At 40.3% G+C, this 14,292-nt stretch overlaps 1 protein-coding gene and 1 non-coding gene across 2 annotated transcripts; both read right to left on the bottom strand.

Annotated features, from left to right (window-relative positions):
- Positions 1-1,290: 1,290 nt before the first annotated feature.
- Positions 1,291-2,822, bottom strand: LOC100968268 (nucleophosmin-like). The gene is given in 2 exon segments (XM_063606155.1): positions 1,291-1,592; positions 1,595-2,822. Coding segments are annotated over 2 exon segments (843 nt in total). The 5' UTR covers positions 2,136-2,822.
- Positions 2,823-4,917: 2,095 nt separating this feature from the next.
- Positions 4,918-4,989, bottom strand: TRNAC-GCA (transfer RNA cysteine (anticodon GCA)). Its single transcript has one exon. It is a non-coding gene; the product is annotated as a tRNA-Cys (tRNA).
- Positions 4,990-14,292: the final 9,303 nt, after the last annotated feature.

Genomic DNA, 14,292 nt, shown 5'->3' with positions numbered 1-14,292 from the left:
CAAATTGTGCTGCTATAAATATGCGTGTGCAAGTATCTTTTTCATATAATGACTTCTTTCCCTCTGGGCAGATATTCAGGAGTGAGATTGCTGGATCAAATGGTAGGTCTACTTTCAGTTCTTTAAGGAATCTCTATACTGTTTTCTACAGTGGTTGTGCTAGTTTACAATCCCACCAACAGTGTAAAAGAGCTCCTTTTCACCACATCCATGCCAACAGCTATTTTATTTTATTTTTATTATGTCCATTCTTGCAGGAGTAAGGTGGTATCACATTGTGGTTTTGATTTGCATTTCCCTGATAATTAGTGATGTTGAGCATTTCTTCATGTTTGTTGGTCATTTGTATATCTTCTTTTGAGAATTGTTTATTTATGTCCTTAGCCCACTTCCTTATGGGATTGTTTGTTTTTTTCTTGATGATTTGAGTTCCTTGTATATTCTGGACATTAGTCCTTTGTCAGGTGTATAGATTATGAATATTTTCTCCCACTCTGTGAGTTGCCTGTTTACTCTGCTGATTATTTCTTTTGCTGGGCAGAAGCTTTTTAGTTTAATGAAGTCCCATCTATTTATCTTTGTTTTTGTTGTGTTTGCATTTGGGTTCTTGATCATGAAATATTTGCCTAAGTCAATGTCTAGAAGGGTTTTCCAATGTTATCTTCTAGGATTTTTATGGTTTCAGGTCTTAGATTTAAGTCTTTGATCCATCTTGAGTTGATTTTTGTATAAGGTGAGAGATGAGGATTCAGTTTCATTCTTCTACATGTGGCTTGCCGATTTTTTCACACCATTTTTTGAATAGGGTGTACTTTTTCCTCAGTGTGGGTCTCTTTAGGTCATCTTACTTGGAATGCATTGAGCTTCTTAGTTGTTTTTTTCTTCTTCTTCTTCTTTTGAGACAGGGTTTCATTCTGTCACTTGGGCTGGAGTGCAGTGGCATGAGCTCAGCTTTTTTTTTTTATTAAATTACTGAGCTTTATTTCACATGTATATTTTTGTCTCCCTACCATTTCCATGTCTAACCACTGCTACTACTATGTCCTATTATAACATTCCATACATACCTAAAACCAAACAAAGGGCAGAGTTCCATCTTTAAAAACTAAACAGGCATTTTGGACAACACGTTCTTGGCAATGGAACCTAGACAACAGTTATCAAACACGGTAGGGAAATTTCTCGCTCTGCATTATAAAAAAGACAGCCAGATATCAACTGTTACAGAAATGAAATGAGATGAAAATTTTTAAATAAATTGTTTAAACTATTTTCTTAAAGAGACTTCCTCTACTGCCAGAGATCTTGAATAGCCTCCTGGTCAGACATCTGGAAGCAATTCTTCACATAACTGATGAACTTGGCTTCCACTGTGGGAATAGAACCACCTTTTTCTATACTTGCTTGCATTTTTGCTTTAATGTCTTCTACAGAACTAGGTCCTTTTGGTGTTTCAGGAGTTTTTTGCTGTTTTTTGAAGGATTCTTGTCCATTTGATCTTGATGTTGATGGTGGTTTTGAGTCTTTTCCATTCTGATTTGACTTTTGTGCATTTTTGCCTGGAGTATCTCATATAGATTTCTTCACTGGTGTTTTTCTTCAGTTTCCTTATCATCAAAATCATCACCATCATCATCTTCATCAGCAGCAAGTTTTACTTTTTTCTGTGGAAGCTTGCTACCACCGCCCGGGGCAGACTGCTTTCCAGATATACTTAAGAGTTTCACAACCTCCTTGTCTTCATCTTCTGACTCTGCTTCTTCCTCCACAGCTACTAAATGCTGTCCACTAATATGCACTGGCCCTGAACCACACTTCAACTGTAAGACCACTGGTGGTGTTATTTCAAAGCCCCCAAGGGAAACCATTGGCTGTACAGACATTTTCAAAGTTGCCAGTATTACTTTAATTGGACTGCCTTCGTAATTCATTGCCTCTGCTTCAACAATGTCCAATTCATCCATTGCACCAGCCCCTAAATTGATTGTTATTAAAGGTAACTGGTGCTCATTTTCATTATTATCCACCTTAAAGTGATAATCTTTGTTGGCCTTTAGTTCACAACTGAAAAGATAGTTCTGGGGCCTCAGGGGCCTCATCCCCATGTCCACGAATCTTCCATCAGGTGGTGGCATGCACTTAGGTAGGAGAGAAGGTGGATGGAGATAAACGACCACTGCGCAAGAGAACAGCTGCACAGGAGAGAATGACAGCAGGGTAATCTCAGCTCACTTTAACCTCTGCCTCTTGGGTTCAAGCAATTCTCATGCCTCAGCCTCCTGAGTAGCTGGGATTACAGGCATGTGCCACCACGCCTGCCTTTTTTTTTTTTTTTTTTTTCCAGTAGAGATGGGATTGCACCAGGTTGACCAGGCTGGTCTCAAACTCCTGACCTCAAGTGATCCACCCACCTCAGCCTTCCAAAGTACTGGGATTACAGGCATGAGCCACTGTGCCCAGCTGAGCTTCTTAGATTTTTATATTTATGTCTTTCATCAATGAAAGTTCATCAAAATTTTCATCAATAGTTTTCAACTATTATTTCTTCAAATATTCTCTCTGTCCCATTTTCTCTCCCTTCCTCTTCTGGGAGTCTCACAATGCATATGTTGGTCCACTTGTGGTGTCCCATGGGTCCCTTAGGCTCTGTTCACTTTTCTTTAGTCTTTTTTCTTTCTGTTCTTCTATATTAATTACCTTATCTTCTGTGTTTGCCATACTTTTGTCTTTCCATGTTTTATGATGGATAGTTTTTCCTCCCAATGTTTTAGTTCACTGATTTTTCTCACTGGCTTAATCTATTTATCAAGAAGAGCATAGACCTATTCGTTGAGTTTTTTAATTTTAGTTAATTATATTTTTAGACATAAAATTTATATTTTGTCTTCTTTTCAAATCTCCTAAGTTACTTTTCATGCTTTTAAATTTCCTTTTGAAATTTTCAGCCCCCGCCTGGCCAGCCGCCCCGTCCGGGAGGTGGGGGGTGCCTCTGCCCAGCCACCCCGTCTGGGAAGTGAGGAGCCCCTCTGCCCGGCCGCCACCCTGTCTGGGAGGTATACCCAACAGCTCATTGTGAACGGGCCATGATGACGATGGCGGTTTTGTCGAATAGAAAAGGGGGAAATGTGGGGAAAAGAAAGAGAGATCAGATTGTTACTGTGTCCGTGTAGAAAGAAGTAGACATAGGAGACTCCATTTTGTTCTGTACTAAGAAAAATTCTTCTGCCTTGGGATGCTGTTAATCTATAACCTTACCCCCAACCCCGTGCTCTCTGAAACATGTGCTGTGTCCACTAAGGGTTAAATGGATTAAGGTCGGTGCAAGATGTGCTTTGTTAAACAGATGCTTGAAGGCAGCATGCTCGTTAAGAGTCATCACCACTCCCTAATCTCAAGTACCCAGGGACACAAACACTGCAGAAGGCGGCAGGGCCCTCTGCCTAGGAAAACCAGAGACCTTTGTTCACATGTTTATCTGCTGACCTTCCCTCCACTATTGTCCTATGACCCTGCCAAATCCCCCTCTGCCAGAAACACCTAAGAATGATCAATAAATACTAAAAAAAAAAAAGAAATTTTCAAGGTTGGCTGTTATCTCCCTCAACACAGTAACATTGTTATTTTATAATGTTTCTGGTAGTTCTAATATCCAAAGTCCCTTTGTTTAGTTCTGTGGTCTGTTATTTCTGTTTATTCTCATTCATAGCTTTTTGCTTCCCTGTGTATTTGGTTATCTTTGACTGTATGCTAAAATTTTACTTAAAATTGTATTTGTAGAACTAATCTAAGGCCAGGGATAATAATATCTTCCTTTATTTGCTTTTTCCAAGTATCTGAGCAATCAGGACACCTTCATATAATTTCAAGGTTTGAGTTTTCCTGAGCCATTCAAACGTTAAAAAGCCTAGCCACAAATTCTTACAGTGGCTGAATTTCTTTCCATTTACTCTTACCCCTTGAGTTCCTAGTCCAAAGTCAGAGTTGGTCTCATCAATGTCTGTACTGTAGTTGGGCCCAGAATTCTGACTTCTATCTCCTTAGTTTTGAGAGGTTCCCAAAAGCTCCACTCAGCTTCTCAGCTGCCTCTTCTGAACTGAGAAATACACTCAGGGCCAAAGCAGCTTTTAGTAAGGAGATTTAAACTTCTGCTTCCCATCATTTCCAAATCTACATCTGGTATTTCCTGTGTTAGCTCTTTGATACTTTTAATGAGATGTTTTTCATATTTTCTGAATTTTTATTTGTCCTCATATAAAAGATTATTTCAGATTTCTTTGTTCATCAAGGAAAGTAGAGAATCCTCTGAAGATTTGTTACAGCCATTTATATGTCTTAAATATTTTATCTGAATTTTTAAATATAATATAAAGTAGGTATTCTCATCAACGAAATACTGACCCAGGGTAAGAAATAAGAAGTGTTAGGAGAGAAGAAGGGAGAATCAGATGGCCAGAATCTGTGGTAGAGGCAGCACCCTCAAGAAATTCACAGACAGAGAAAAGAGACAAATTTGACATTGCTTTCAAATTATTATAGTTGCCTCTGGGAAGTAGGAAGCTGCATATATTTCCTTCATACTTCACAGTAGTAGCAAGATCAAAGAGATAGTCTGTGCCTTCTTTCTGGAGATTACGGTGAGGTTGAGGAAATGAGATACCGAGAAAGAGTGAAGTCCACATATAGACCATGAAGGGCAAGAGACCCAGAGGTGGGGCTTGTCTGGGCTAACTTGGTCAGCCTCTTCAATCAAATGTGACCCTAGTAGTTATTATATTATCTGGGTGATGATCAGGGGAGGATTCTTAGACCTTGTCCTGATCCAGACACTAAATTTTATCATGAAATAAAGCACACTAATGGTCACATGTGGGGAGAAGGGGCAGAAATCCCAGCACTACTTCAGTGATTAAAAGGAATAGGGGGCACCTGGATTTGAACCAGGGACCTCTTGATCTGCAGTCAAATGCTCTACCCCTGAGCTATACCCCCAGGCCTTGTCCTACATCTTAATTTCACCTTTACAACTGTGCAGCTGATGGCTGTTTCTGGACTCACAGCCATGTTCCTGAGGGGTGTGGGGAGCCTGCCCATGATAGCCTGGCCCTCACTGCCATCACTCACTCCCTGGTCTACCTGTGAACACCTGACCATATTTCATGTGCCAGGCATATCTTTACCTCTGCCACCCCTGTTCCATCTGCCCTGCAGTGGGCAGTCACTGACTGTCCCAGCTTAACAGAAGCCTAGTTCCCCTCCTGCCTTCCTGTACTAGGGTGCTGAGGAGCAGAGAAGTCTCTGCATAGATAGACTAGCAGGTCTGAAACGAGACCTGGCCACAACCTCACACCCTGAGACACAAGATGACCTATTGTCCCACTTTCTACTGCATGAGTCAGATTGTGGGGTTGATCCCCCACAATATGCTAAATATTGAGGAGAAATAAGGTGAACAGTTTCAGATTCCCTTAAGAAGAAAATTGATCGGGGGGCTGGGGAAACACCGTGGTCAGTAGCTGTGAGCCATGCAGGGTATGGAGGCTGGGTTTCAAGATTCGTTTCAGAGGGCGGGTGGCTCTGCATGGGCAGCAAGAATAGGGAGGCAATACGGGCGGGAGCTTACTCCCATCTGAACAGCTGGGTCCTGCATGGGGGGCAGAGCCAAAAGAGACCCCACCACCACTGGTAGACAAGCCAAAAAAGGCTTTAACTCACCTATCAACCCTTCCCAATGCCACACCCCATCCATCTTCTCTCCCATAGACACAGTCTCCAATAAAGTCCACGAAGCTCACAAGGACTTTGGGTAAGTAGTGAATTTATCCAGAACTACTGTGGAGGGTCCGCAGCACCCATGGGCTGCTTGTACCAAGTTTGCCAGTCTCTCTGAAGTAATTTCATATTTACCATGTTTTTTTGTTTTCTCAAGGCCACTTCAACATGCCAGAATTGACCGTAGCCTCCCTCTGTTGGCCCAAGATCATGATACTTTCAGCCAGCCAGCTCTGCTGAAGGAGCTAAAACTGGACCCTTAACTGAGTGTCCTGGGCCCCAAACCCTGCCTAGATGGAACCTCTCCCTCAACAGCCTTGCATAGGCACCTTTGCCCTCGCAGTCAGGCCACTGGCTGACTCCTCCCCACACCTGAACCTCCAGCCCTCTCTCTCTACTATGTCATCTCTTCCCACCCTCTATAACACTGAGTGGAGACTTATTGGAGTAACTCTGCCAGGAAATGGCCCTAAGGGCATGAAGTAGCCAAGGGTGTGCCTCAGGCTCTATGGGACAGGAGCAGGGAAGGAGCTAACATCAGCCCCCAGGCTGGGTAGACAAGGAAAGGTCACCTTTATTAAAGGCCTTGTACCTTGATACATTTTGACTCACTATTCCATTGAGTTTGGACATTTAGGTTATTTCCAATTCTTTACTATTTGGAGGAGCATTGCGATGAACAGTGAATTTGTCAAAGGGTCTTGCTGTTGATGCTCTGTCATGTCTCTGTTCAGCAGTGGCCAGATGTGTGCTGAGAAGTAAGGCAGGAACTAGAACAATTTACTTGAGTCCTGCCAGATAATATCTGCACATCATCACACTTGGGCCCCGGAGTTAGAGGACCTTTACCATTCAAAGAGGAGAGTCCAAGCCTGTTGGAGCTGCATATGCAGGATTGCAAAAGCATGAGAGGCCAAGTAAACAGGGAGAGAGAATTGCCCCCTGGCACTGGCAAAATATTAACAAATATAGGCTATCAATAAGCTTAATGAAGGCTGTTTCCATGGATCAGGTGAAATGAAAGCTGGATTGGAATGGGAGCAAGGATGTGAGGTCGATGAAAACAGCTGATTAATTTGAGTGGTTTTTCAGGAAAACAATAGCAGAAAAATTGAACAGGAACTGGAGGGTCATGGAATCAAGAGAAACTTTTAAAAGATGAATGATAGTAAAGCATGTTTATATGCTTATAATAATACCGTAGAGAGGGAACAAATGATGCAGGAGAGTAAAGACATCATCATGATGTGGTCCTTAAGGGAGCAAGGGGTGGAATTTAATTCACAAGTAATAGGTTGGCCTTGGGTAAGAATAGGAACCCCTCCTTACAACAGAGGGAAAGGCAGATTATGTGAAGACAGACGGAAACTGTTTGGTTGGAATTGATAGAAGAAAGATGGAAGTTATTCTCATCTTACTGCCTTTATTTTCTGATTATTCAAGATATTTGTCAACTTAAGCAACAGAAAGTGAGACTCTCTAAAAGAAAATGATGTGTGCCATAGTAAACTATTTGCATATTCAGGGAGGTAAAGGAAGACAAAGGTTATTAAAGGAAAAGTGAGGATTATATAATTGTTTTAATTCTTGGCTACAAGGATAAATAACAAGGGCAGCACCAGTGCAAGGCTGGACAGGCAGCAACTGAACAGATGTCCCTATAGAAGCATTTTTGTGTGTGTAAGTTTGCAACGGGCTTTGTGCAAAGTTACGGATTTTGCAGTCTTTTGTGATAGTTCTTGTTATCAGGCATTCATGCATAAGAACTCTCCCTTTTGCTGGGTATGGTGGTTCACACCCGTAATCCCAGCACTTTGGAAGGACAAGGCAAGAAGATCACTTAAGCCCAGGAGCTCGAGACTGGGCTGTGCAATAATAGAGGGATCTTGTCTCCACAAAAAATTTTAAAAATTAACTGGATGTGGTGGCATGTGCCTGTAGTTCCAGCTACTTGGGAAACTAAGACAGGAGGATTGCTTGAGCCTGGGAGGCACAGGTTGCAGTGAGCCAAGATTGCACCACTGCGTTCCAGACTGGGCAACAGAGTGAGACAAAGTCTCAAAAAAATTTTTTTAAAAATAACCCTCCCTTCCTTTTTATAGCCTCCTCCAGCTCTAATTGTCAGAGGTTTTTTTTGGTTTTTTGTTTTTTTTTTTTGGTTGTTGTTGTTGTTTGGAGATGGAGTCTCACTCTGTCACCTAGGCTGGAGTGCAATAGTGTGATCTCGGCTCACTGCAACCTCTGCCTCCTGGGTTCAAGAGATTTTCCTGCCTCGGCCTCCTGAGTAGCTGGGACTACAGGCGCGTGCCACCACACATGGGTAAGTTTTTTGTATTTTTAGTAAAGATGGGGTTTCACTGTGTTAGCCAGGATGGTCTTGATCTTCTGACCTCATGATCGCCCGCCTCGGCCTCCCAAAGTGCTGGGATTACAGGCATAAGCCATCGCACCTGGCTTGTCAGAGTTTTTAATACAATTAACTCCATTTTGATTCTGACAACTTCCACCTTTCCCCCTTTTGATCAAGGTCTTTCTCTAAAAGCATTGCTGATCAAATCATTCTGTAGTTAGGATTACGTTCCTTGGTGCTGAGATGAACCTGTCCCAAACTGCTGCTCTGGTCCCATTTTGGAGGGAAAAGATTGGCCACAGTGGCGTGAGCCACTGCGCCTGGCCTAAAGATTTTTATTGAGTTAATTGATCTTAAAATTATTAGAAGCCCATATTTAAGTGTACTTGTTAGAGTCTCCTCCATGAATCTGATTCCAAATGCTTTTAGAGAAAAATCAAAACAATAACTGTGGATGACAAAAACTTAAAATAATCATGTTTAAAAATCTGATGTAAGTTCATTATCATCAGCAATTGACACAGAAATTTGGTTATTTTTGTGGCATACAACATAACCCAAATTATGTCTAATGACATTATATTTTTAAGAGTTTAATACAATTTTGGAACATTTAGGTCAATAACATATCAGAAATGTGGCTGGGTGTGGTGGCTCACACCTGTAATCCCAGCACTTTGGGAGACTGAGGTGGGTGAATCACCTGAGGTCAGGAGTTCGAGACCAGCCTGGCCAACACAGTGAAACCCTGTCTCTACAAAAAATACAAAAATCAGCCAAGTGTGGTGGCACACACCTGTAATCCCAGCTACTCAGGAGGCTGAGGCAGGAGAATCCCTTGAACCCAGGAGGCAGAGGTTGCAGTGAGCTGAGATCACACCATTGCACTCCAGCCTGGGCAACAGAGTTAGACTCCATCTCAAGAAAATAAAAATTAAAATAACGTATCACAAATGTGACTGAAAAAATCTAGCATCACTTATCATCTGACAAAGCATCCTGTATAATTTACCAAACAAGCCTAATCATTTACTATCTCTATAAAAATGAGAGATACATCTTTTGATGCTCTCCTGGGGCTCAACTGGAAAAATCGCAAAGCAAATTCAAGATCAAAAAGACTTAATTTAGAATTTTTACATTGGGAAAGCCTGTCAAAGATGCCAAAACTTTTTAAACCCCTGATTAAAACAGGATTACAGGTCACTGTGAAATAATAGTCATTCATTTAACCATAGTGATAGTCAAAAATTTCAAAAGCAATACAGAAAGTTACATGGATTTTTTGTAGACTTAAAGCTTTCAAAGCTCAGTTTTCCTAAGTAATCAAAAACCTAATAAAGATTGTTTCTTAGAACAGTTACCAAAAAGATCAGACAAACATCCTGAAATGTGATTGCTTATTCTTACAGGAAGCTCACTTATATAACATGGAAGTTGAACCTGATGAAAAAGCTCTTTAAACTTAATAAGATTGTGTGTCCAAGGTTATGAGTGTACAACACATTATAGAGGAATGTAAACAAAAAACTAGTATCTTGAGCAGCAGAATGCATGGCTCTTGGTAAAAGCATGGGAAGTTCGGCCGGGTGCAGTGGCTCATGCCTATAATCCCAGCACTTTGGGAGGCCGAGGCAGGTGGATCACGAGGTCAGGAGATCGAGACCATCCTGGCTAACACAGTGAAACCCCGTCTCTACTGAAAAATACAGAAAATTAGCCGGGCACGGTGGCGGGCACCTGTAGTCCCAGCTACTTGGGAGGCTGAGGCAGGAAAATGGCATGAAGCTGGGAGGCAGAGCTTGCTGTGAGCCGAGATCACGCCACTGCACTCTAGCCTGGGTGACAGAGTGAGACTCCATCTCAAAAAAAAAAAAAAAAGCATAGGAAGTTCCTGGTTATATGGAACAATTCAGAAACATCAAGAAATCAAGTTATATTAAACAAAAACATTTCTCTTCTAGACCTTCAAGATAAGTATTTCAGTGTCAGGCCATACCAGCAGAGTTAGAACTAGAGAACTGAGCTGATGAAAAAGTTAAAATTATCACCCCAGCCAGGCAAAAAGATGAATATATTACTTGCAAATCACCTGCAGGGAGACACAGCCAAAGTTGAACTTCTGAGATATGAACCTGGGAAGTTGAATTTCTGAGATATGAACCTTGAGGTAGAGGAAAACTCTACCTCAAGAAATAAAATTACCATTCTAAATGATGAAGACAGCATTTTCAACTGAAACTAGGGAAATTAAATAAATCTCAGGACAAAATGTGACATAAATAGAAACCATAAAACAGGAAGAGGCTGCAGTTTAGAATACAGCTGTTAAACATTTCATAATTAAAATCAAAACTTCTTGTAATTTTACTTCAAGAAAACCTTGTTCTAACATAAGGGATCACATTTTTAGTTTTGTATTAGTAATTTTTAACATAAAACCTCAATGTTTAGAAATAATTTTAATAATTCCCTTCTAATTATAGCCTACTTGATCACACACAAAAAAGTTCTTTCATAAATGCATCCTTCACAAACCTTTCACGACTTGCACAGACCTTCCATGACATGCTTAGACCTTCTGCTTTGTCCTATACTTCCTCTTTCCCAAATAAGTAGTCGTTTTACTTTGGGACAAAAATATACCACACAAGATTATTTCTCATATAAAATTATTCTCTTTTCTTTTTAACCTTCCTTACCAAAATTACAGTTCCATACCTATTAGTTTCTTCATCTCTCTCTCCTACTTACTGGTTACTTTCTATATTGCTTCTATTTCATTCCTAAACACATATTTTGAAACAGCCTTTAAATAATCTCTGAATTAGACAAAATTACTGTTTTTTTCTCAATAAAGAACACATTTTTAAAGCCCTTCTAATTTTTCTCATCAAATGATTTTTGTGTACTTTGTAGACAGAATCATATATATTAATTAGAATTTTTAACTCTTAGTAACCTTAAATTCTAGTGAAAACCTAGGAAGCAAAAAATTTTGAGCTGCCTGTCACATATTAGTATTTTATAGATGGAGAACCATGTTATAATTTTTAGAAGTATGTTTCCCCATAACACAATTTTTATTTTGTATTAGTAGATCTAAATTTATTTAGTCTTCCTATAAAATTTAAGATGCCGAGAATAAACTTATATTTATGTTTAGCAATGTATGTTTTAGTATTTTGTCTTACTTAAAAATAACCCAGACATTTAGTATCACTTAATTTAATAATGTTAAGATTTCAAATTGCATGAAAAGTTTATAAATGTGAATCCCATTTATATTGATTTATTTTAAACAATTATACCCAGATTACTTACGAAAACTAAAATAGTAGACATAACTAGTCATCATTTTAAGTCATTTCCCTGTTAGCCCTTTTCTGTAGCCTGTGAATATCAGGTATTCACCTGAGTAACAAGTAACTTTACATATGTGGATATTTTGCCAATACCTCAGAAGATACAACTGTTTTTACTAAATCAACAATGTTAAATTAGTCTTATTTATCAAAGAGTTACAAAAAAAAAAAAGATTATTCTGTTTGGGGGCAGGGCTTCTAGTTTTATGACCTTAAACCATTTAGCAGAGGCAAATATAATCCCATTTGGCCAGGCCAGGCACAGTGGCTCATGCCTGTAATCCCAGCACTTTGGGAGGCTGAGGCAGGTGGATCACCTGAGGTCAGGAGCTCGAGACCAGCCTGGCCAACATGACAAAACCCTGTCTCTACTAAAAATACAAAAATTAGCTGGGTATGGTGGCAGACACTTGTAATCCCAGCTACTCAGGACACTGAGGCAGGAGAACCGTTTGAACCTGGGAAGCAGAGGTTGCCATGAGCCAAGGATCATGCCACTGCACTCCAGCCTGGATGACAGAATAAGACACTGTCTCAAAAAATAATAATAAAATAAAATAATCTTATCTGGCCAGCAAACCCAGGCAAAAGTATATGCTGACCATTTTAAAGGCCTTTCTATTTTTATCAACAAATTAAAACTAGCTTATTTATCAAAGATTTATGTAAGTCACATAAACTAAAAGGTATTTGGGTTAATTATTATATATTTTCTGTGAGTGCTCATTTAATTGCTTTGCCCCTATGTGGTAAAGCAATTTTTTTTTTTTTTTTTTTTTGAGACAGAGTCTTGCTCTTTTGCCCAGGCCGGACTGCAGTGGCACTATCTTGGCTCACTGCAAGCTCTGCCTCCCGGGTTCATGCCATTCTCCTGCCTCAGCCTCCTGAGCAGCTGGGACTACAGGCGCCCGCCACCATGCCTGGATAACTTTTTTTTGTATTTTTAGTAGAGACGGGTTTCACCGTGTTAGCCAGGATGGTGTTGATCTCCTGACCTCGTGATCCACCCACCTCGGCCTCCCAAAGTGCTAGGATTACAGGCGTGAGCCACCGTGCCTGGCTGGTAAAGCAATTTTTATGCTGGATGGAGATACCTTCCTTATATTATTACTCTGAGCTCAAGGTTTTGACTTGTTTGATCTGGTAGCCTAACTTTTATAAATATTTATTTAGTTCTTTTCTTTTAGAATGTCAATCCTTTAATTAATTTTTCCATCACCTTGAGTAGTTGTTAGTTGGGCAAACCTGAATTTTCATTTCCAAAAGGTGTCTAGGTTGTTAGTTGTCATGGAGCTATTGTAATTTGTAAAGCTATTGATTTGAAAGCCCTTTAAGACTCCTTTTTAAATAATCTTGGCTAGGGGCAGGACATGGTGGCTCATGCCTATAATCCCAGCTGTGGGAGGCTGAGGCAGGAGGAGGGCTTGAGGTCAGGAGTCCAAGACCATCCTGGGTAACATAGTGAGGCCCCTGTCTCTACAAAAAAATAACAAAATTAGCTGGGTGTGATTGTACTCAAATGTGGTCCTAGCTACTCAAGAGGCGGGCGGATCACGAGGTCAGGAGATCGAGACCATCCTGGCTAACACGGTGAAACCCCGTCTCTACTAAAAATACAAAAAATTAGCCAGGCGTGGTAGCGGGCGCCTGTAGTCCCAGCTACTCAGGAGGCTGAGGCAGGAGAATGGCGTGAACCCGGGAGGCGGAGCTTGCAGTGAGCCGAGATCGCGCCACTGCACTCCAGCCTGGGCGACAGAGCGAGACTCCGTCTCAAAAAAAAAAAAAAAAAAAAAAAAAAAAAGAGGCTGAGGCAAGAAGATCACTTGATCCCAGGAGTTGGAGGCTGCAGTGAGCTATGATCATGCCATTGTACTCTAGCCTAGGTGACAGAGTGAGACCCTATCTTTATTTAAGTATATATATTTAATATATATAATATTATATATATTTAATATTTAATATATATTTAATATATATGTTAAATATATTTATTAAATATACATAAATATATATATTTAAATAGAGAGAGAGAGAGGCTGGAATGCCATAACCAGTGAATTCATCCTAATGCCAGGAGAAAAGTCATCAGAGTCAAAATAAGCAGAAAAAAGTAGACAGAGAACTTGGAAGAATCTACATGTTAACCCTATAGTTGGTTGCAGTTTTCTTAGAGCCTGTGAATAATGACCATTTGTGCTCTACATTTTTCTTGGTGTAATTTGCCCATCAGTTTTAAAATGTGCATGAGAATCAACTATAATACAGCTGACTGGAATCCCAAAGGAAGGTTTTTGTGGTATGCCTTTAGAATTTGATAATCGCGTTCCACTTCTTGTTTATCTCTCAAGGGCAAAAATAAATCCTAGAAATCCTGTCAAAGAATGTGAGTAATTTGAACTGGCATGACAGATAGCAGTGACCACCTAGTAGCTTTTAATTGGTCATCTTATGCCCACCATTTAGAATGTTTTTTTTTTTCCTCTCAGAACATGTTCAGAAACAAGGGAGAAAAGAGCCAAATCACTTACAGATACATGTGACCTGACCAAAATGAAACCAAAAGTAAGAGTGTTCATAAAAATTTTAAGCCAAGTATGCAGACTGATACGGTTTGGATCTGTGTCCCCACTCAAATCTCGTGTCAAATTGTAATCCCCAATGTTGGAGAGGGGCCTAGTGGGAGGCGACTGGATCATGGGGGTGGTTTCTCATGAATGGTTTAGCACCATCCCCTCGGTGCTGTTCTCATGATAGTGAGTGAGTGAGTTCTCTTGAGAACTTTTCATTGACCACATTGCTGGAGATGAG

The sequence above is a fragment of the Pan paniscus genome, chromosome 6 (assembly GCF_029289425.2).
Source record: "Pan paniscus chromosome 6, NHGRI_mPanPan1-v2.0_pri, whole genome shotgun sequence".
NCBI classification, from domain to species: domain Eukaryota; kingdom Metazoa; phylum Chordata; class Mammalia; order Primates; family Hominidae; genus Pan; species Pan paniscus.
The sequence above is the reverse complement of the archived record's forward strand: the minus strand, read 5'-3'. Positions and strand labels throughout refer to the sequence as shown.